The sequence below is a fragment of the Amphibalanus amphitrite genome, unplaced genomic scaffold (genome assembly GCF_019059575.1).
Source record: "Amphibalanus amphitrite isolate SeventyFive unplaced genomic scaffold, NRLGWU_Aamphi_draft 000156F_arrow, whole genome shotgun sequence".
Taxonomy (NCBI): Eukaryota; Metazoa; Arthropoda; class Thecostraca; order Balanomorpha; family Balanidae; genus Amphibalanus; species Amphibalanus amphitrite.
Genome location: NW_024881651.1, coordinates 776,649 through 797,215, shown reverse-complemented (window position 1 = coordinate 797,215; position 20,567 = coordinate 776,649). Strand labels below are relative to the sequence as shown.

Sequence of the window (20,567 nt, the reverse complement as noted above, 5' to 3'; positions counted from 1 at the left end):
AAGTGCGCCAGCGCAGCCATGATGGGGTGGGCATGAGCGAAGAGCGTGCCGATGCTGCTGGCGAGGCGATGATGCTGGTGTTAATCCTGGTACTGCTGATGGCGGCACCCCTGGTGCTCTTGCTGTGAGGAAACTCGTCTTGCCCTTCTCTCTTCATGTGTCAAGGATGACGCGAAGACCGTGGTAACCGGTAGCGACTGCAAGCATCTTTGGAGAGCGACTGCCGCGGCAGGATTTCTGGCCGAGTCATTGACGCTTTACCAATCAGCGTGAAGACTTCAAGGCCTGACATCGAGTGACTGATACTAATTAATCAAATGTCAAGTCACTCTTGGTAGTCACTGTCTGCCCTTTGTCATTTCCCAATCATCACCTTGTGTCTGCGATTGGTTTTTGTCTACTTTGTGTCTGCGCTGTATGTTTCTATCGCCCAGCCTTTGTGCGATGTCCGTTATGAATTGTCGGAAGTCTGCACTGTGTTCTGCATTATACGAATCTGCTGCCATGTACTACCCTCCCATGAGCCGTCGCGGGAGCATGCTGATGTTAAGCATGTTCTTATGCGGATTATTATGTACGACATTGAGAAGGTGGTTGAAGTGATCCGTGCTTACAACAGGACTATAACGCGAAATTAAGTTGTCGAGGATTCAGCTTAAACGTTTTGGGACATACCCGCGCTGCTGGCGTGACCAGGGGATCGGCTGAGCCGATGGATGTTGGCGTGGGACGGCTTTGTCGGCACCGTGTCGATGGGTGAACGCGCGGTCAGGTTGCGTTCGTGCCCTTCTCCTGTTTCTCATTAGATCCCGGATGCGGTTTGGGCTGGTCCGCCTTCTGGAGGGACACGTCCAGCGCCTGGACCGGTCCCACCGGCCATGATGCAACGCTCGCCGCATATTTACACAGCTGCAGAATTCGCATTATGGCCCGATACGGCGAACAAATTTGACGGTTCCAAGAAGCTGGCATGTATTGTTGTGTGACTAGATAAGTGAAACTTTTTTAAATATAAAGGTACTGTATTATAGAAAGCCTTCGCAAACGCGTTTCGATTATATCATCTTCAGTGCTAGCTTCCCATAATACAAAAAGAAAATGGTACAAAAGTTCACAACACATCGCAAATACACACGCTGCAATTTTTTCTCTCACAATATCACGGGTAGAATGTTTTTATATACTTCTGGAATGCAAGACCGCAAATCGCCCCTCCTAAGGTGTAAAAGCCCCCCTTATGGTTCGTACATGGCACACTTTGAATTAATGCCGACTCAAGAATTTTTCTGTGCGATCTCTTCAGACCTGATTTCACCGCACTGGCTTTATCCCACTTAGGTAGGTGACCCTCTGTTTCGGCATGTAACGTAATTGAGTTAGACAAATTATGATTTATCAAATCACGCTTGTGTTCAGTTACTCTGGTTTTAAGCCCTCTGTAAGTTTCACCGATATATACTTTTGGGCAGCCCCCACAAGGAATTTGGTAGACTACGCTGTTCGCCCTTCGCTGTCCTTCAGTTCCTCCCTTAATCATGTCACCTATTTTTGTTCCAGATTTTTCTATCAGCCTAACACCTGCTTGATTTAACCCTTTTGCTAAGCATTGCACTTGTTCAGAGTGTGGCACAACAATGACTCGTTTGCTTTTCTGTTGTCTTTCTTCATTTTGGTTCCTTGTATTTGCTTGTTCTTTCTTCTTTCTTATGCGTTTGGCACTGTTCTTGCATCTAATGAGAAAAGCTCTTGGGTATTTGAGCCGTTCAAATGCCTCGAAAATGTGTTTGATCTCATCTGCGATGTACTCTTCGCTGCAAATACGGTATGCGCGCAGGAAAAAGCCAATGACGACCCCTGACTTTGTTCTCATGCTATGTGCAGAATAAAAATGAATATAATCCTCCTTGCTTGTTGGCTTTCTATAGACCGCAAACTTTACACTAACATCTTCCCTGATAATCTTAACGTCTAAGAAGTTAAGTGTTTGGTCTCTTTCTTCTTCTAGTGTAAATTGAATGCTCCCATGTACTTGATTCAGCTCTTGTAGCTTCACGTTTAGATTCATTTCCTCTGGCGCAATGACCAAAATGTCATCCACATAACGATACCATTTTGTATCATTTCCCATCACCTTGCTGAATTCCTCCTCCTCTAACATTTCCATAAATAGGCACGCAGCAACTGCGCTGAGAGGTGAGCCCATGGCAAGCCCCTCGTTTTGTGCATATTCTTCTTTGTTGAAGATGAACGGATGAAAGTTGAGGCAGAGCTTTACTAAAGACAGATAATCCTCTTTTGGTAATGGTAATGAATCTTCAGCTAGGCCGTTCAGCGCTTTTTCAATCGCCTTTATAGCGCCGTCGATAGGGACGTTTGTAAATAGCGCCTTGACGTCAAAGCTCGCTAGTTTTTTCCCGTTAAATTGCGTTTGTTTTAACCGCTCAATGAGGTCCCCTGAATTCCTTAAGTGAGCGTCACTTAAGCTTCCCAGAGTCATTGTCAACGGTTTGGCTAGTATCTTAGCTAACCTATGGGGCGCACTTGCAATGCCTGACGTAATAGGGCGCATCGGTATGCCCTGTTTGTGAATCTTTGGGAGCCCTCTCATTTTAGGTGGCAAAGGATCTTGTTCCAATGTGTAAAGTAGTTGTTTTCCTTGTTCAGACTTTTTAAGAATTTTTCGAGCCTCTTTATTGAATTTTTCTCCTTCAGCTTTTGCATAACCTGTCTTTTTCTTTTCATATACCTTATCCTTCAAAAGTTCATTCATTTTCTCTAAGTAATCATTCTTGTCCATGACGATGATACCCCCACCTTTGTCTGCTGAAGTAATGATAATAGAATCGTCCTTGGCTAGTGAATCTAGTGCCTCATGATATCTTCTTGGCAGGCTGCTGTTCTCTTTGTCAGCCAAAATCTTGCAACATGTCACTACTCCCTGAACAAAGCCCTTGTCAACATTAGTATCGTTATTTTTGTAATTTTTAGCAACGTGTTCAACTAATGATACTTGGTCTTTGCCCGAGTCGAACTTTAAACCATATGAAAGTGCTTCTTTTTCGCTCGCTGATAGGTTTCTTGACGACAAATTCGTAACTATTTCATTTTTCACGGCTTCACCCCACATGCTCCTGTCACAGAGATTATTCAGCTTCCGTTGTAGCCGAGCCTGCTGGTCAATGTTCATTTTGTCTAGTTCCTGTTTGTGTGCCTGCGATAGACCGACACCTTTGCATTCATCTCTTTGTAAAATGATTTCATTTCTTAGAGCCTCACACGCTTCTTCCAGGAAAACTTGCGCGGACTTGGTAAATGGTACATCTTTACTTCGGAGATGCTGTGGGGCCGACCTGGGGAGAACTTTTTCAGATATGCATCTTTTCAGAAATAATAAGCGATTGCAGCAACTAGATATCTTCTTGCGAATCTTAAATTCTTGCACCTCTATATTTAAAGCAATATCACTATCAATCGACAAATGTTGAATGTTCATTGTGACAATTATGACTAGATAAGTGAAACTTTTTTAAATATAAAATAATATTTTTTTATTATAAATTAATTATAATTATAATTAATAAATTAATTAGAATAATTAAATTAAATTTAAATTAAATTAAAATAATTAGGTTATAATTAATTATTATAAATTAATAATTTTATTATTATAAATTAATATTTTTTAAATAAAAAATAAAGTTTCACTTATCTAGTCATAATTGTCACAATGAACATTCAACATTTGTCGATTGATAGTGATACTGCTTTAAATATAGAGGTGCAAGAATTTAAGATTCGCAAGAAGATATCTAGTTGCTGCAATCGCTTATTATTTCTGAAAAGATGCATATCTGAAAAAGTTCTCCCCAGGTCGGCCCCACAGCATCTCCGAAGCATGGGTGGAGCTTTTCCAGGAAAGTTGGTGGGGCAAAACGTTGTCAAACCTATAATGTCCGATTGTTCAGTTAGATAAAATAAAACAATGAATCAATCCTTTTCATTACGGAGATAATATTTTGCATTACACAGACATTTTAAAGCCCCTCAATGCGAAAAACATTGGTTTGCTGAGCAGTAAAGTCCTGCAAATTGGCTTAAGTTGGTGGGGCAAAACTCTTATTGGTGGGGCAAAATGGCAAGTTGGTGGGGCAGCCGCCCCACCAAGTGAATAGGAAGCTCCGCCCCTGCTCCGAAGTAAAGATGTACCATTTACCAAGTCCGCGCAAGTTTTCCTGGAAGAAGCGTGTGAGGCTCTAAGAAATGAAATCATTTTACAAAGAGATGAATGCAAAGGTGTCGGTCTATCGCAGGCACACAAACAGGAACTAGACAAAATGAACATTGACCAGCAGGCTCGGCTACAACGGAAGCTGAATAATCTCTGTGACAGGAGCATGTGGGGTGAAGCCGTGAAAAATGAAATAGTTACGAATTTGTCGTCAAGAAACCTATCAGCGAGCGAAAAAGAAGCACTTTCATATGGTTTAAAGTTCGACTCGGGCAAAGACCAAGTATCATTAGTTGAACACGTTGCTAAAAATTACAAAAATAACGATACTAATGTTGACAAGGGCTTTGTTCAGGGAGTGGTGACATGTTGCAAGATTTTTGCTGACAAAGAGAACAGCAGCCTGCCAAGAAGATATCATGAGGCACTAGATTCACTAGCCAAGGACGATTCTATTATCATTACTTCAGCAGACAAAGGTGGGGGTATCATCGTCATGGACAAGAATGATTACTTAGAGAAAATGAATGAACTTTTGAAGGATAAGGTATATGAAAAGAAAAAGACAGGTTATGCAAAAGCTGAAGGAGAAAAATTCAATAAAGAGGCTCGAAAAATTCTTAAAAAGTCTGAACAAGGAAAACAACTACTTTACACATTGGAACAAGATCCTTTGCCACCTAAAATGAGAGGGCTCCCAAAGATTCACAAACAGGGCATACCGATGCGCCCTATTACGTCAGGCATTGCAAGTGCGCCCCATAGGTTAGCTAAGATACTAGCCAAACCGTTGACAATGACTCTGGGAAGCTTAAGTGACGCTCACTTAAGGAATTCAGGGGACCTCATTGAGCGGTTAAAACAAACGCAATTTAACGGGAAAAAACTAGCGAGCTTTGACGTCAAGGCGCTATTTACAAACGTCCCTATCGACGGCGCTATAAAGGCGATTGAAAAAGCGCTGAACGGCCTAGCTGAAGATTCATTACCATTACCAAAAGAGGATTATCTGTCTTTAGTAAAGCTCTGCCTCAACTTTCATCCGTTCATCTTCAACAAAGAAGAATATGCACAAAACGAGGGGCTTGCCATGGGCTCACCTCTCAGCGCAGTTGCTGCGTGCCTATTTATGGAAATGTTAGAGGAGGAGGAATTCAGCAAGGTGATGGGAAATGATACAAAATGGTATCGTTATGTGGATGACATTTTGGTCATTGCGCCAGAGGAAATGAATCTAAACGTGAAGCTACAAGAGCTGAATCAAGTACATGGGAGCATTCAATTTACACTAGAAGAAGAAAGAGACCAAACACTTAACTTCTTAGACGTTAAGATTATCAGGGAAGATGTTAGTGTAAAGTTTGCGGTCTATAGAAAGCCAACAATCAAGGAGGATTATATTCATTTTTATTCTGCACATAGCATGAGAACAAAGTCAGGGGTCGTCATTGGCTTTTTCCTGCGCGCATACCGTATTTGCAGCGAAGAGTACATCGCAGATGAGATCAAACACATTTTCGAGGCATTTGAACGGCTCAAATACCCAAGAGCTTTTCTCATTAGATGCAAGAACAGTGCCAAACGCATAAGAAAGAAGAAAGAACAAGCAAATACAAGGAACCAAAATGAAGAAAGACAACAGAAAAGCAAACGAGTCATTGTTGTGCCACACTCTGAACAAGTGCAATGCTTAGCAAAAGGGTTAAATCAAGCAGGTGTTAGGCTGATAGAAAAATCTGGAACAAAAATAGGTGACATGATTAAGGGAGGAACTGAAGGACAGCGAAGGGCGAACAGCGTAGTCTACCAAATTCCTTGTGGGGGCTGCCCAAAAGTATATATCGGTGAAACTTACAGAGGGCTTAAAACCAGAGTAACTGAACACAAGCGTGATTTGTTGAGTATCCATGACAGGTTGGATGATGATGTAAATAATAAACCAAATTATTACAAATGCATTCAAATATATTCAAAAAGACACACAAAGCTTTCGGTTCATAGAACCTTGATCACTGTGCAAAAGTGATCAAGGTTCTATGAACCGAAAGCTTTGTGTGTCTTTTTGAATATATTTGAATGCATTTGTAATAATTTGGTTTATTATTTACATCATCATCCAACAAGCGTGATTTGATAAATCATAATTTGTCTAACTCAATTACGTTACATGCCGAAACAGAGGGTCACCTACCTAAGTGGGATAAAGCCAGTGCGGTGAAATCAGGTCTGAAGAGATCGCACAGAAAAATTCTTGAGTCGGCATTAATTCAAAGTGTGCCATGTACGAACCATAAGGGGGGCTTTTACACCTTAGGAGGGGCGATTTGCGGTCTTGCATTCCAGAAGTATATAAAAACATTCTACCCGTGATATTGTGAGAGAAAAAATTGCAGCGTGTGTATTTGCGATGTGTTGTGAACTTTTGTACCATTTTCTTTTTGTATTATGGGAAGCTAGCACTGAAGATGATATAATCGAAACGCGTTTGCGAAGGCTTTCTATAATACAGTACCTTTATATTTAAAAAAGTTTCACTTATCTAGTCATAATTGTCACAATGAACATTCAACAATGTATTGTTGTCTCACTGAAGACGTGCGGAATGTTTAGTCTCTATGACAGTTGCCTCAGAGTCACCGTGCCGGCACGGCGACCCATTCATTCAGTCGGCGGCACCACGCTGTTGCTGGGATGCCCTGACGGGCAGCCTTATCGGAGCTGCTCACCGATTGTTTACCGATTGGTGGGGGTTGCCGGGCGCCCTATCAGTCATCCGTGCAGGAACCCGCGCTCCAGCTGGGTGGTTAACCCCGCCGAGCCACCGGGCCGACCCAGCCTAGTTCAGTGCTGCGCCAGTGCCAGAGAGCTTACTCAGTGGCGGTTAGATAACTGAGCCAGCCTAGCTACAGCTGACTACCAGTTAAGCTGCAGGGTCAGCTACAGCCTGTAGCTACATGGATGAACTACAATAATCAAGCTTCAGGGGTCTGACTCAGTCCGGCTAACTCGCTAGTACAGATTCTCTAGCGACATTTGTAGTGGTAGGAAGAAGTGTTGTCCGCGTTTGACCCAGCGGAGACCCTCCCCCGTCCCTGTCCGCTGACCGGGCGCGGCCCACCCATTGCTGATGGTGCCGTATCGACCGCGGCCCGTCGCCGCTCTGCTCTGGCCGCTCGCCATCTTCCCCTGCTCCGTGGCGTTTGCCGTGTAGAGGACGGACCTGCCTATCTCTCCGCACTATCCCTGTAGGTACTTATCACCATCACTATTCATGTATACTCATCTCTCTCACTCTGTCCTGTACGGACCCCTCAGCACTCTGTCTGGGGACGTCAATGTACCCGGTGACCTCATCCACACCCTCCCCGTAGCCACCACGCACGACTTCTTTAATTCTTTTCACTGTAACTGTGGGCAATTCACCATAACAAAGTATATATTTAGCACCGTAAAGTCGTGGATTACTTATCGCCCTTATCCCCTGCCTCCCTATTCCCCAATACACACGCACATGCATTGTAGCACATTCTGCAAGATCTTATTTCTGCACACTACAGAGCGACTCACTGTCAGAAGATGTCGGAAGTACGCATCCATCGCCACAGCGGAACACGCGGCGTATCATATAAGTGTCAGATTGCACGGTCGTTTTTCGCAATAGACGACCCATGTGTCATTGGGTATCTGAACGGGCGGTCAACGGTCACACGGAGCTCGAGGTCGCGGCGATGAGCTGCTGCGTTCGAGGGCAAATATTTGGCGTCTGCGTGGCCGTGATGACGCCGATAGGCCGGGCCCCACGCGCTGCTGATACCCATCGGCCGATCGCGCGGTCGGTGACGCCGCACCCCCGTGGTGGGTTGGACCTCCCCGCGTTCAACTCCGTAAGCGAGGTGTGGTAGGTGCAGCCACTGCTCGCCACCGGCCGAGTTATCACTGTATTGTGCATCTGCTACAAGCGATACCAGTGTTCATCTGCATATGTGTGGCTGCGGACATCGTTCCGCGTGCTGTCTGGCTGTTTGGGCCGGTCTGGAGCAGGTTCTGTCTGTAGTGGCGATCACCGGCCGGTCTGCACGGGCCGTGGCCGCTTGCAAACGCGCTCCGCCGCGCCGGCGCGGCGACTGTCACCACGGTCGTACGACGGCGGTCGGCGGGCCGCTCCCTGTTTTCCGCTGGGGCTCAGCGCCACAGCGCTGCGCTGCCCCGACGGTCGTGTGTGGTCAGACACCGCCAAGAGAACCTCTGAGACTGGCCATGTTGGCCAGTCAGTGACCGGAGCGTTCGCTGACGCACATCCGGCCACTGTGCGTGCCGTACTCAGGTCAGCAACCCTAAGAGATGGCCGGGCGGTGGGATTCACAGGCACGATACCGGGCCGTCGACCGACCTGCCGAGGTCGCACTGGGCGGCGCTCCTCATTAGTCGATGTAATCCCCTCCGTCGGCTCCCGCGTCACTCGACCAGACTGGGATGAAACTGCTCCACTCGCTTCGATCCACAGTCTGGTCGGTGTCCAAGGCCCCGGTTGTGTGACTTTGTCTCCCTCGGGGCTCAGATATTGTTTCTCTTGCTGCGTACCCATTAAGTTGCCTTCATTTCCCTTGGTGCGTCTTTTTTTACACCATTGCTTTGTTTCTGATGTTTCTGTTTTTCCCAAACCCTCAGTTTTTCTTCCTCACCTTGCCTTCCCTTTTCACTTTTCCACTTGCACACTAATCTTTATTTAATTCCTATTTTCTTCTCATTCCCTTATTCTTTATCCCCTGCTCTTCTCTTTCTCTTCCATCTCTCTCCCTTCTCCCGACCCGTCAACCTGGCGACGTCATTGCGTAACCTGTGGAGCAGCGAGGACACGTCTGCTCCACAGGTTTGTCTGCCTTCGGTGGGGATCAGCGGCCGTCGAGCGATTTTTACCGCTGGACCAGCGTCGGTGGGGTGGCCGCCCGGGCCAGTCTGGGGACCTGTCCGGTGGCCAGTCGCTCTCGCGCAGATAACGTTCTAATTTCGCTGCTGGGCGCCTATCGCCGGGCTGTGTACCGAAGATAGGTGGTTTAATTGTCGACCCTTCGATCGGCGACTGCAGTATAGCGGCTTCAACAGTGGCTGAGTCACTGGGGAGTCTGTCCGTAGTCGCCTGCCGTGTGCGGCTGCCCGACATCCATTTCGTGTGTGCTGCACAGGTGGCTCTGAAGTTATTTGAACTAGTAATAGTCATCAGCAGCAGCTAATGAGTGAGTGCTTAAAGGGACCCTCCCACCTTAACATTAGTTTTGAGTTGAGATAGCCAAGTTTGCGGCCAGGCTCAGAAACCACCATTTATCCTGGTCGCAACCCCCGCAGCTTTATGGTGTTCAAGAAATTTCTTCCCTTTACTTGCAGGGTGGGACCAGCGTGGTCCCTATCTCTTAACCATTACGGGAATCTGATGACGTCATCAGGCTTTCGAACGTCCGTTAAATGTTTGACTAAAACGTTTTGTAGCACGCGGTGGTATATGCTGCTTTGCGCGCAACAAATGCCGCACTTTCAAATAAAGTCGCTAGGAACAGCGGAGATCCCAAAAAGTAAACAAAAGTAAAAGTCTAATATCTTGAAAACCGGTGAATATTTTTCGATGAAATTTGGTAGATATTCGTTTTTGCTGTTTCTGAACCGAGCGACATCACTTTCATGCCAATTCATTAACTTTTTTGAAGGTGGGAGGGTCCCTTTAAAGGGACCCTCCCACCTTCAAAAAAGTTAATGAATTGGCATGAAAGTGATGTCCCTTGGTTCAGAAAGAGCGAAAACGAATATCTACCAAATTTCACCATAAAATATTCACTGGTTTTCAAGATATTAGGCTTTTACTTTTGTTTACTTTTTGGGATCTCCCCTGTTACTAGCGACTTTATTTGGAAGCAATAATTTGGCAGCCTTAAAGTGCGGCAGACGTTGCGCGCAAAGCAGCGTATACCACCACGTGTTACCGATGGTTTTAGTCTAAGATTTAAAAATCGTTAGATCTCCGCTGACGTCACAAATTCTAAGGGGGCATTCCAATGCATTAGCCCCTTAGAATCCGAAAACTGCAAGTTTGAAATTCCATATCTTCGAATTAAAGCATTTTTCGATGTTGTGAGTGCCCAAACCGGTATTTGCAGGCCATGGCCACCAATTTGGCTATCTCAACTCAAAACTAATGTTAAGGTGGGAGTGTCCCTTTAACACACATTGCCACTGCTGGAACTGGACCAGCGCTAATGTGCGATTCTCTAAATATGCTAATAAAAACCTGCGATCGCTGGATGAACCGCTCAGCTCGGCCGTTCACCGTGTTATGAATTATGCTCGGCCAGGACGACGCTCATTTAAACTGATTGATCGATTTATGTCATTTCGGGTGCCTATTACCTACCACGTCATAACCATCATCATGCATTATTGAATGCTATTAACAGCCGAATTAGCTCGACTTAGGTGTGAAGTAGCTCAGCGCCGCGCCACACCGGTGCTCGGGTAAATGAGGACCGACTGATTGGTGTCAAGTGGCGGCAGTGATCCGTGAGTCCCAGCCGAGCGCTGCCGAGCGTCGGATCAATCGGACTCCTCCGGCCGACACGCTCTCTGTGTCTGACGCGGGAGGCGGCCACCGGGGAACACCGAGCTACAGTCGCTGGCCAGTGGAGCACACCGAGCTAGTCGCGGGGCAGCGGGGAACATCGAGCTCTGCAGCACTGGGCAGCGGGGAACACCGATAGCTAGTCGCGGGGCAGCGGGGAACATCGAGCTAATCACTGGGCAGCGGGGAACACCCAGCCAGTCGCTGAGCAGCTGGGCACATCGAGCTAGTGGCGGGGCACACGGCACACCAAACATAGTAGCTCCCCTCCCCGGGAAACCACCTCGGCGCGGCGCACAGCTCCGGTCACCGACGCGCTTTTAAATGCTAAGGTGTTATCGACGATGGAAAACAGCGCAGTATATCGCTATTGATGGCCTCACGAGACCAACAGAGGCAAAAAAAAATGACAAAACTGAGTCACATCCCTGACGGATGCCTGTTCAGTGTTGACTAAGATCGGCAACGTCAGCTGGTCAACAGATGCAATACCTTTTATACCACCAATACGTATGTTGAGCTTATTTGTTCAGTGCGTGAGCACTGAGAATCATTTGTCATCTTATAAATCTGACAGACCGACAGACGGGCCTGGCGCGATGGTCTAATCTGTTCATCAGGCCGGTGCGGACGGCGCGGCGACTGGTGTGGTGGTCTTATCGGTCCATCTGACCGGTCCAGGTCCGGTGGTCTTCTCTCCTGGTTGTCTGGTCTGCCCATCACACCAACCCGCCGCGTTGCTCTGTTCTGTTCATCAGACCGGTCCAGTTCCATCCGACAAGTGGTCCTCTCTGTCAGTCAGACCAGCTGGTGATCTGGTCTATGAGTCAGAGCCGATGGTCTATTCACTAGACCAGACCTTTTGGTAGTTTGGTCTGTCAGTCAGAGACGGTGGTCTGTGCACCAGACCAGACCGTTTGGCGGTTTGGTCTGTCCAATAAACAGACCCGTCAAATTCCGGCCTGTCAATCAGACCGCTCCAGTGATTTGATCTGTCACTCACACCGTCCAGTGGTTTGGTCAGTTCATCCGATCTGCTTGGTGGTGGTCTGGTCTGTCAGACCTCCCGATGATCTGGTCTGTCAATCAGACTACACCGGCCTGTGGTGCGGTCTGTCACTTAGACCACACCGGACGGCGCGGAGGTCTGGTCTGTCACTCAGACCACACCTCTCGGTGGTCTGATCTGTCACTCAGACCACACCTCTCGGTGGTCTGATCTGTCCCTCAGACCGCCTATGGTGGTCTGTCACTCAAATCACACCGGCTCGGTGGTCCAGTCCGACCAGCCTGTGGTCGGGTCTGTCGATCGGCCGTCACGTCGGCGCCGCCCCGTATATACCCGCCCGGCCGGCCGGTCGGCCGGCTGACTGACGCTGCCGTCGGCACACAATGCTGCTTGGCTTGGCCGATGATCAAGATCGGAGCTGATGGACGGCCGCAGTTTGGACTCGCCCCCCCCCTCCCCGCCCTTCCCCCACCGTCCCCTGATCGGTCGGCGCCTGACGGGTACCGACCAGTGACGGGTGGCTGTTGATCACTGGGTGTTAAGCACTGATAAGCGGCCACTGACCGTCGACCAGTGGCCACTAAGTCCAGACATGTGCATGGATCCGAGCGATGGATCTATGATCTCAGTGGATCTCGAAGCAAACTGCAGGTTAGGATCTATGATTCCATCGGATCCGGCGTGAAAAATTCATCGTGGATCTATGATCTCATACGATCTGACGATGAATCAAGACCATGGATCTATGATCTGAGTGGATACCATCATGCCCAACATTTGAAACCATGTTTTAAAGGGTTTCTGTGTCAATACCTAAATGCCACAAAATTATGGATTATGACGTGCGAACACATGAAATCACTAAAACAGAACGTTTATGAGTTGCAACAAGTGTTTTTGGGGATTTCTGTGTTAACAAAAAAATAAGTGAGGATCTATGATCTTACTGGATCTCAAGCAAAACATGAGACTCGGATCTGTGATCCCTACGCTCGATAAATTTGAAAGCTGGATCTATGATCCAGTTGGATCCGAGATCAGGATCCGTGGGATTAGATCCCAGATCCATTTTCTCGGATCCATGCTCATGTCTGCCACTAACCACTGATAGTTGATCGCTGACTATCTGACTATCTGACCAGTGACCACTGACTACTGACTACTGACTACTGACTACTGACTATTGATCGCTGATCGCTGACCGCTGACCGCTGAATACCGACCGCCTATACCGACCACTATTCAGTACTCAGCCGCCACTGCAGCGGCGCATTGCTCAGCACCCAGTCGATAAAATGCTCCCAATAACAGTGGCGGCCGTTTTCCTCCCCCGCCCCCCGACATCCATCGTTTCCAATCCTTTCCTACCTTCACCCGATCAATGCTGACCTTGTTTTATGCATTTGCACATTGCACATACTGACATACGCCGTGTTACGCGATGCGTAACACAGATTGTAACTTCCACGCTCACCCTACGTTCCATCATGTGTGACGTGTTTCTGTAACTGACCGTGTGAATGATCCGGTAGTGACGTGCGATGACGTTGTTTCAGCCGGGGAGATGATGTCTTCTGCCGGCACCAGGATGCCCCTGTGGAGCAGCAAGCCGACCCTGGCCCGGCCCACTCCTGCCGATGCCGTAAGTGTACCTGTTACCACCGTTACCACCGTTATCACCGTTACCAACGTTACTAGTTACCTGTTACATGACCCCGGGCCCCGCGGCAGGCAAAGTTTCTAGTTAGTACTACGTCATGAATGCCAGCTTATAAACTAAGGCACACGGCTGTGTTTTGGAATTTAGTATTGATATTCATGGAGCTTTGTCCTTCAGTGCCATAAATTGTATTTTTACCTTTTGAGCTTCGTTTTGTTGCCTAAATGTAATTTGCCTCCGATTCCTACCGCGTCGATCCTGTGATGCCCTGCGGCACAGCATACCTTCAGGCGTATGTCACTAGCGCCATCTGTTCTTGGAACTTGGAAGCTGAGCCATAGGCGGCGGAACGGGGGGGCACCGGGGCACCGTGCCCCCCTTGAATTCTGCAAGGGGGGCACCAATAGCAAGGTGCCCCCCTTAAATTTGATGTTTTAGTACCAGGGGCGGATTCGGGAAAACTCCAAGGGTAGGGTCATGAATCGAAGTGGTGCTCCCTACCTATACCCAAAATTAAAACCTCAACGGATTTCGGCCACTTAATTTTGGTGGTGCCCTATTTTCCTTTTTTTTTGCTTTATTTTTGGTTACTCATGTGATGACTGGTGTCCCTGCTAGGCCGCTGGTGCCCCTGGAAAGACTGTGGTACCTACCTACCCTGCCCCCTGACAAGCCTACGGTGGGCCCTGACATGACTTAGGTGCCCATGGGCCCTGACAGGCCCGTGGTGCCCCTGACAGGCCTGTGGTGTCCTTGCTAGGCCTGTGGTGTCCCTGGGCCTTGGCAGGTCTGTGGTGCCCCTGGCGAGCCTGTGGTGCCCCTGTTAGAACGCAGGTGCCCTTGACAGGTTTGTGGTGCCCCTGACAATCCTTAACCCTAGAACCCCTAGGGGGGGGGTTGTATCAACCCCCCCCCCCCCTGAGGTTTTTTCAAAGTGCACGCTAAACGGCTTGTCGTAGCGGGCTGAAATTTTCAATACCCTCTGGGGCAACCTTTGCGCATCTTTTGCCGAAAAAAAAATTGATCGGGTCATGTCAGGTCACGGAGTTATGACGTCATAAGAGGTACAGCCTCCGGCCGGATTTTCACAAACTGAGTGCCAACGCCCGAGGTTTCCTGCCGGTGGTACGGACATCGGTTGATGGATCGTGATGAAACTTCCCATGCATGTTGGGGCAAGTATTGGCTATCATATGGTATAAGAAATTTGACCGGGTCAGGTCAGCGTTAGGCGGCACGGGCGGACATCGATAGCAGCGCCTCTATCGGTCACTAGGGAAAGCTGGGCAGTAGGCGACGAAATACCGGCTGAGTTGTCACAAGTTAAATAGGTTTATAGACATCCGTCTTGTGAAAAAGTTTAACTTTTGCCTTCAACATTTCTACAGGCAATTTTAGAAGTGCTCTCACATAGATTACAAAACCGTTTAAATTATTTTATTCACTTCAAGCCTTCCCTATTGTTCTTGATGATGCGGGAACTATTTCTAATTAGTGTTTCTAGCTTAGTAAAAGAAGATATTGTGCAAACGATGAAAAAAGCATAAATGGAAGATTTTAAATGAAATTTTCTGTAACAAATAATGGTAAATTCTCTACACACCAAGGAAAAGGTGCATGCTAACTGATAATTTTAAGTTCTTGGGCCAGTTGGTTTCTTCTTTTCTTACGTCGCCCCAATGGCCGCGAATACACTTGTGATAACGCCTATCGGGTCACGGAGCTATGACGTCACAAGAGGAACAGCGTCCGGTACTATTTTTGAAAAGCGCCCGAACCACTATTTTGCTAATTCTTGTCACCTCAATGGGAATATGCAGCAATATTAGCTTCTATAGGGAGCAAATGGACCTCCCAAATCCAAAAATACAATCAGATTTCAAAAATTTAAATTTTGATTTTTCGAATTCCTGCCGCCGACTGTGACCTTGCCGACTTCCGGCGCTCCCAACGCGCCATTTTTAGAGCTAGGGAAACGAAATACATACCAAACGATAGAGAATTGATCAAGGAACACGATAGTGAAGGTTTCAAGTCGATATCTCCCACCGTTTTGCCGCAATCGCCGCCGAAAGTTGAAAAAAGTCTATTTTTCCGAAAATTTGACCTTTGACCGGTCAAAAGTAGGTCAAATGTTGACCTAGGACCCAAAAATATACCACCAATCGCGAGATCTCGTTGAGAGCAATCCGTTGGTTTTTTCCGCTAAGCTCTACGACCTTCCGTTTCGAAACGCCAAGGGGGGGTCGTAACACCCCCCCCCCCCTGGTCGTTCGTGGTTATGAGAAATGGCCTGGTCGTGCGAGGGTTAAGTGCCAACGACAGGCTTGTGGTGCCCTTGACAGGCCTATGGTGCCCTTGCGAGGCCGGTGGTTCCCCTGCGAAGCCGATAGTGCCCCTAGCAGGCCTCTGGTGCCCCTGGCAGGTCTGTGGTGCCCCTGGAAGACCTGTAGTGCTTTTGCTAGGCCGATGGTGCTCCTGACAGGCCTGTGGTGCCACTGACGGCCCGTGGTGCCCCTGCTAGACCAGTGGTACCCCTGGCGGGCCTGTGGTGCCCCTGTCGGCTGTCAGGCCTGTGGTGCTCCTGGCAGACATGTGGTGACCCCAGGCCCTAAGTCATGACCCATGTGACCTCCCCAGGGATTCGCCACTGATTAGTACTGTGATGGCTTCTTGGGAATTTGATACATGTAGGATAAATGGAATTTATCAAACGACAATAAGGAAGAGACAAACACATAGGTTTTTGAGGATCAGCTTAAAGTTAACCACGCATACGGGGGTGAACTGCCATTTTCGTTTAGTAAAAAAAAAAATAAAAAAATAAAAAATCATCGTGCCAGGGCTGTGACGAAAAATAAGTGGCCTAAATCCGATGAGAAAACAGGATTTGGGGGTACCCTAGGTTTGACTACTTGAGCTGATGCCCCCCCCCCCCCTTGTCTCAAATCGTTCCGCCGCCTATGCACAGTGGGGATTTTTCCGATCTAGCACGTATTTATTCGTAGAGGGCAAACCATAGGTAGAATTGTAGCCAGATTGTGCACAGATGTTGGCTGGTGTGTCCTGGTGAGAATTTTACCTGTAAATGTGCATTATCAACATAGTATAGGGGGTTCAATTGGACCCCCCGCTCAGCCGTTTGGCCCCTGATCAAGCTAGAGCTTCGCGGAAAAGTCAAGCGTGCTGCCTATGACGAAATGAGGCCGAATATATCCAATTTCAAAGTCCAAGGTCATAAGCTGACTTTCCAAGTCAGTTTAATGACCCAACTAAAGTTGGGAAATCGAGACCTCTTGAAACTTCGCAAAGTTAGGGTGTTACGGGATATTTTGGGGTGCTGATCACGAATTTCATGTTAGTTTTGATCACAGACGATGTCTTTATGCATTTAGGCCAGGTCGGGTCACGTCAGGTTAGATCAATTAGTAGGCGCCCTGCCGGCCATCCATAGAAGTGTCACCTACTACTGATAGCTTCGTAACATGGAACAAAGGCACTAGAACTACTTCGTAAATATTCAAATGGCTGCTAAAATCGAAATCAGCACCAAAAACTACCCTAGAAACAAGTAAAACTCGAAAAAGTGAACCAAGGTCATCAAAAGGTCAATGACCTTGACTTGACCTTCACGTGACCTTGACACCCACCATTATGCATGGCACCAACATCATTTCACATATTTGAACGTTTAAAACCACAAAAAGACTGGAAACCGCGGATAATGTGAGCTGGCATACGCCGAATCGCGATTCCGGCCAAACATGGTCTCGAGAAATATGCCACAGGTCAAAGGTCAGTTGGGTCAGAGTCATGAAATTTTTAGGTTAGGTGTAAAATTGATGATCTCGAGGGTACCGAGAGTTTCGGCGCGATCGGCCGCTTTTTGCGCAAGTAATTTGCGGAAAACCATGGGGTTTTATCCGACCCCTTCCCCCTCCCCTTCCCCACAAGTGCGATGGTTAATAAGGTTACGGTATGTATAATTTACGTTTGTCATCCTATTCCTAATGAATGTGTCTCAGAAAATATGCATCATATAAATCACGAAGTAAAATTATTCGCCTATGTCCGGAACATACCTATATCGTGCTGTTTGCCCTAGCGCTCCTCGAGTGGGGTGTTAAGATACTCTAATTTGAATATTCCGTGTTCAGGCAAGTTTCGGCAGCCAAACTAGGCGTTGTCTTGTGCAGAAGAAAGTGGCGAATTCGATAGGATATATTTCGGAGTGGAAAAGTGTGGAGAACATTGTTGATTTCCTACATTTATTTAGAATACCATTCCTTCAATGTGGTGTCTGTAAGGGTTTTTTGTAAAGGGCATTTTTGTGACCTTAGTAAGGTTGTGGCATACTTTCTGTTTGCCATTCCATTCCTAATAAAGGTGCCTTTCAGACGATATGCAACTTTAAGACCTCGCAAGATTAAAACCAATAGGACAGGACAATGAAATTGAGCTATACTTTCGGGCTTTGCTGAGCCCATTGAGTAATCACGCATGAGTGTGAACTTTGGGCGCATTTTTCCTAGTTTTGCTGTGGACATACTGATAAAACAATGCCATATATGAAAAATTCAGACATTTCTTAGCCCTACTGACACAAAAAATAAACCAAAATCCAAAAAATATTTTTTGAATTAATAGGCGCTAGATCGGAAAAATCCCCACTGTGCTATGAGCTGAGCCACGTGAAATTTAGCTGAGCAGTAATAAAGATGATCCTGTTTTGACAAAAAGAAAAAACTAAAAAGCGGGCCACCATCGACTTAAAATGCTTGTGTTTGTGGAAGCTTGTTCACACCTTAGGGTCTCTATGACATTGAAAAACGCTATGAATGTTATGATTTTCCAATTTTGTTATAGGTTTCTATATGTATGGTGGCAAGTGTAGTTACGCACCCAACGCTTGCATTGCAAAAAAAAAATCACCTTAATTTGATGTGAGTGATTTTATCGGCCGGTAATAAAAGGACTTGTTCGGGAAGGTATAAAAGGTACATGAAAGCGCTATCATAGGAATATGATGTGTTGCCTCCCAATGCGCTTTATGACGGATGTTTTGTCTTGTCTCTAATCACCATTCGCGTGGATGGTGATAAATGCATTAATTGATATCCAATTCCTTTTTATAAAACACATGCTCCAGTGGATGATGCCGTAATGGCTTTGGCGAAGTTGTGCGTGCTGCAGCAAGTCCTCGGCTCTCAATGTAGTTAAACGGAGCTGGTGTGTCCCACACCGCCAGCAGTTACCGGCTCCTAAACTTGCGTGAACTTTAAACTTACCGGGAAGTTTCTTCTTTCAAGGAGAGCGCTTTAGTGCTAAAGCACAGCCGACCACAATGACATATTATTAGTGGAAAAATTCGTCCCCAGAATATATTGAAACTTGAATCGACCTAAGGACATTGTAGCGAAGTTGTCAGTTTCGCTGAACGTTTTATTATCAGTTCGAAGCAATTCGATTTAGTTCACCGGAAATGATTGCTTTGGTAATGCCTTGGAATAAAAAATGTTAAGCTCCCGATTTCTATACACACATCCCATCAGCACGTTGTGCGTCCACTGCACGCATGATAGAGATGAGGAATGATCGGATAGTGTCAAATCTGCATTAGTGAATGAGTTCCGCATATCTTGTGCCTTTCGTTGTGTGATGATAGACTGCTCACTGCTCAGCGAGATCGCCAGCGACTCTCGTGATCGTGATACGGACCTGAGGTATATGCTGGCGTGGCGAGGAACGTCGCTTCACGTCTCATGGTTACCGCACTGCTGTACTGTTGTCTAGGTCCGGTTAGGTCTTATATCCAATATCCATGGAGTTAAATCGTCTCAGTTTGATTGAGCCTCTCAAGGAATTTGGGAGTTGAGTCACTTGATGGACATTTGAATAGATATTACCATGCATGTTTGTCCAAGTTTTTGTGAAAGAAGTCGAAACAAGTAAACCGACTGATTTATAAAGTGAAACCCTGCTCAATTGTGAATTGTTTCATACCGACTGCCAAAACATAACGCCGATAGGTATGTTAGTACGGGGATCGCCCAACAGGAAACACATTTAGTTTTGTTGCTGGCAGCACGGGACTGTCCCTTTAATGCTGCATTTCAAAGTCCCATACACGGATAAACGTCGACCCGGATGTTCGTGATTTGAGGTGTCAGCGAACTTCAGGGAGCACGTGCTTTTTACAGGCGTGACATGGCCCGCCGGCCGGCCGGGTTGCGTGTGCTATGTGGGAGTGCCCTCAGCCGCGTGACCTTATGAGGCAGTGTCCTCTATCGGAAGAAGGCCAACACTAGTCCGTCTATCTTTTAGATCCGTCTCCAAATTTAGGGCATTGGCCAAGAGTGAGGCCTTTTAAAACTGGGACCCGAGTGAAAATACCATACAGAGGCGTAGAAACACGTGAGTGGAAACTAAAGATGGTTTGAAAGCAGATATTATGTGATAATAAAGATTTGTTCAAATGCATCCCAATCATGATCACAGCAAACTTTGTTGATAAGAAAACTTCTTGCTATGCTCGATCGATGTTACGTAGTTTCTAAATTTTTTAACTTAATTGGGCAGCTTAATAAAAAGCAGCCTTTGAAGCGCCAAGTTTCTGCATTGGTTGGCGATCCGTGTGCTTCAGTAAATCATATAAACGTCGATCACGATGAAAACACATTGCGGATGTGAGTCCGAAGCTGTCAGCAGTTTTATTTGTTGGTGCACCACTCAACGATCGTGTCGTTTAATCATTAAGGCCATTAACATGAACAGCGTGCCGCCCTACGGAACAGGTAGCGCAGTTTTTCGAGGTGTGGCGCCTTTTTACAGCGCATTTAGCGATTTCACCGGGTGCTGTAGTTTTCCTCCAACTGTCTATCGTGTAGCGTATAACGGTGCACCGTTAACGCACTGCCATATAGACGCCCGTTAACTGATCCATTAGATCCGAGCTACCGGCGAGGATAAGCACATCCTGTTGAGAGGCCAAGAGACTGATTGGGGTTTTCTGCCGCGCTCAAATTGATCGCTGTTTTACCACCGGCGGTATATGCAGCTAAGTCTC

General features: G+C 46.9%; 1 protein-coding gene across 3 annotated transcripts in view; it reads left to right on the top strand.

Annotated features, from left to right (window-relative positions):
• The window catches only part of LOC122383154 (high affinity cAMP-specific and IBMX-insensitive 3',5'-cyclic phosphodiesterase 8A-like), a 74,453-nt gene that overhangs the window by 22,980 nt on the left and 30,906 nt on the right, over positions 1–20,567 (top strand). For all 3 annotated transcript variants that reach the window (XM_043369318.1, XM_043369316.1, XM_043369317.1), the window contains exon 2: positions 13,398–13,483. In XM_043369318.1, the coding sequence (XP_043225253.1) occupies positions 13,398–13,483 (86 nt within the window). The remainder of the gene's footprint in view (positions 1–13,397; positions 13,484–20,567) is intronic.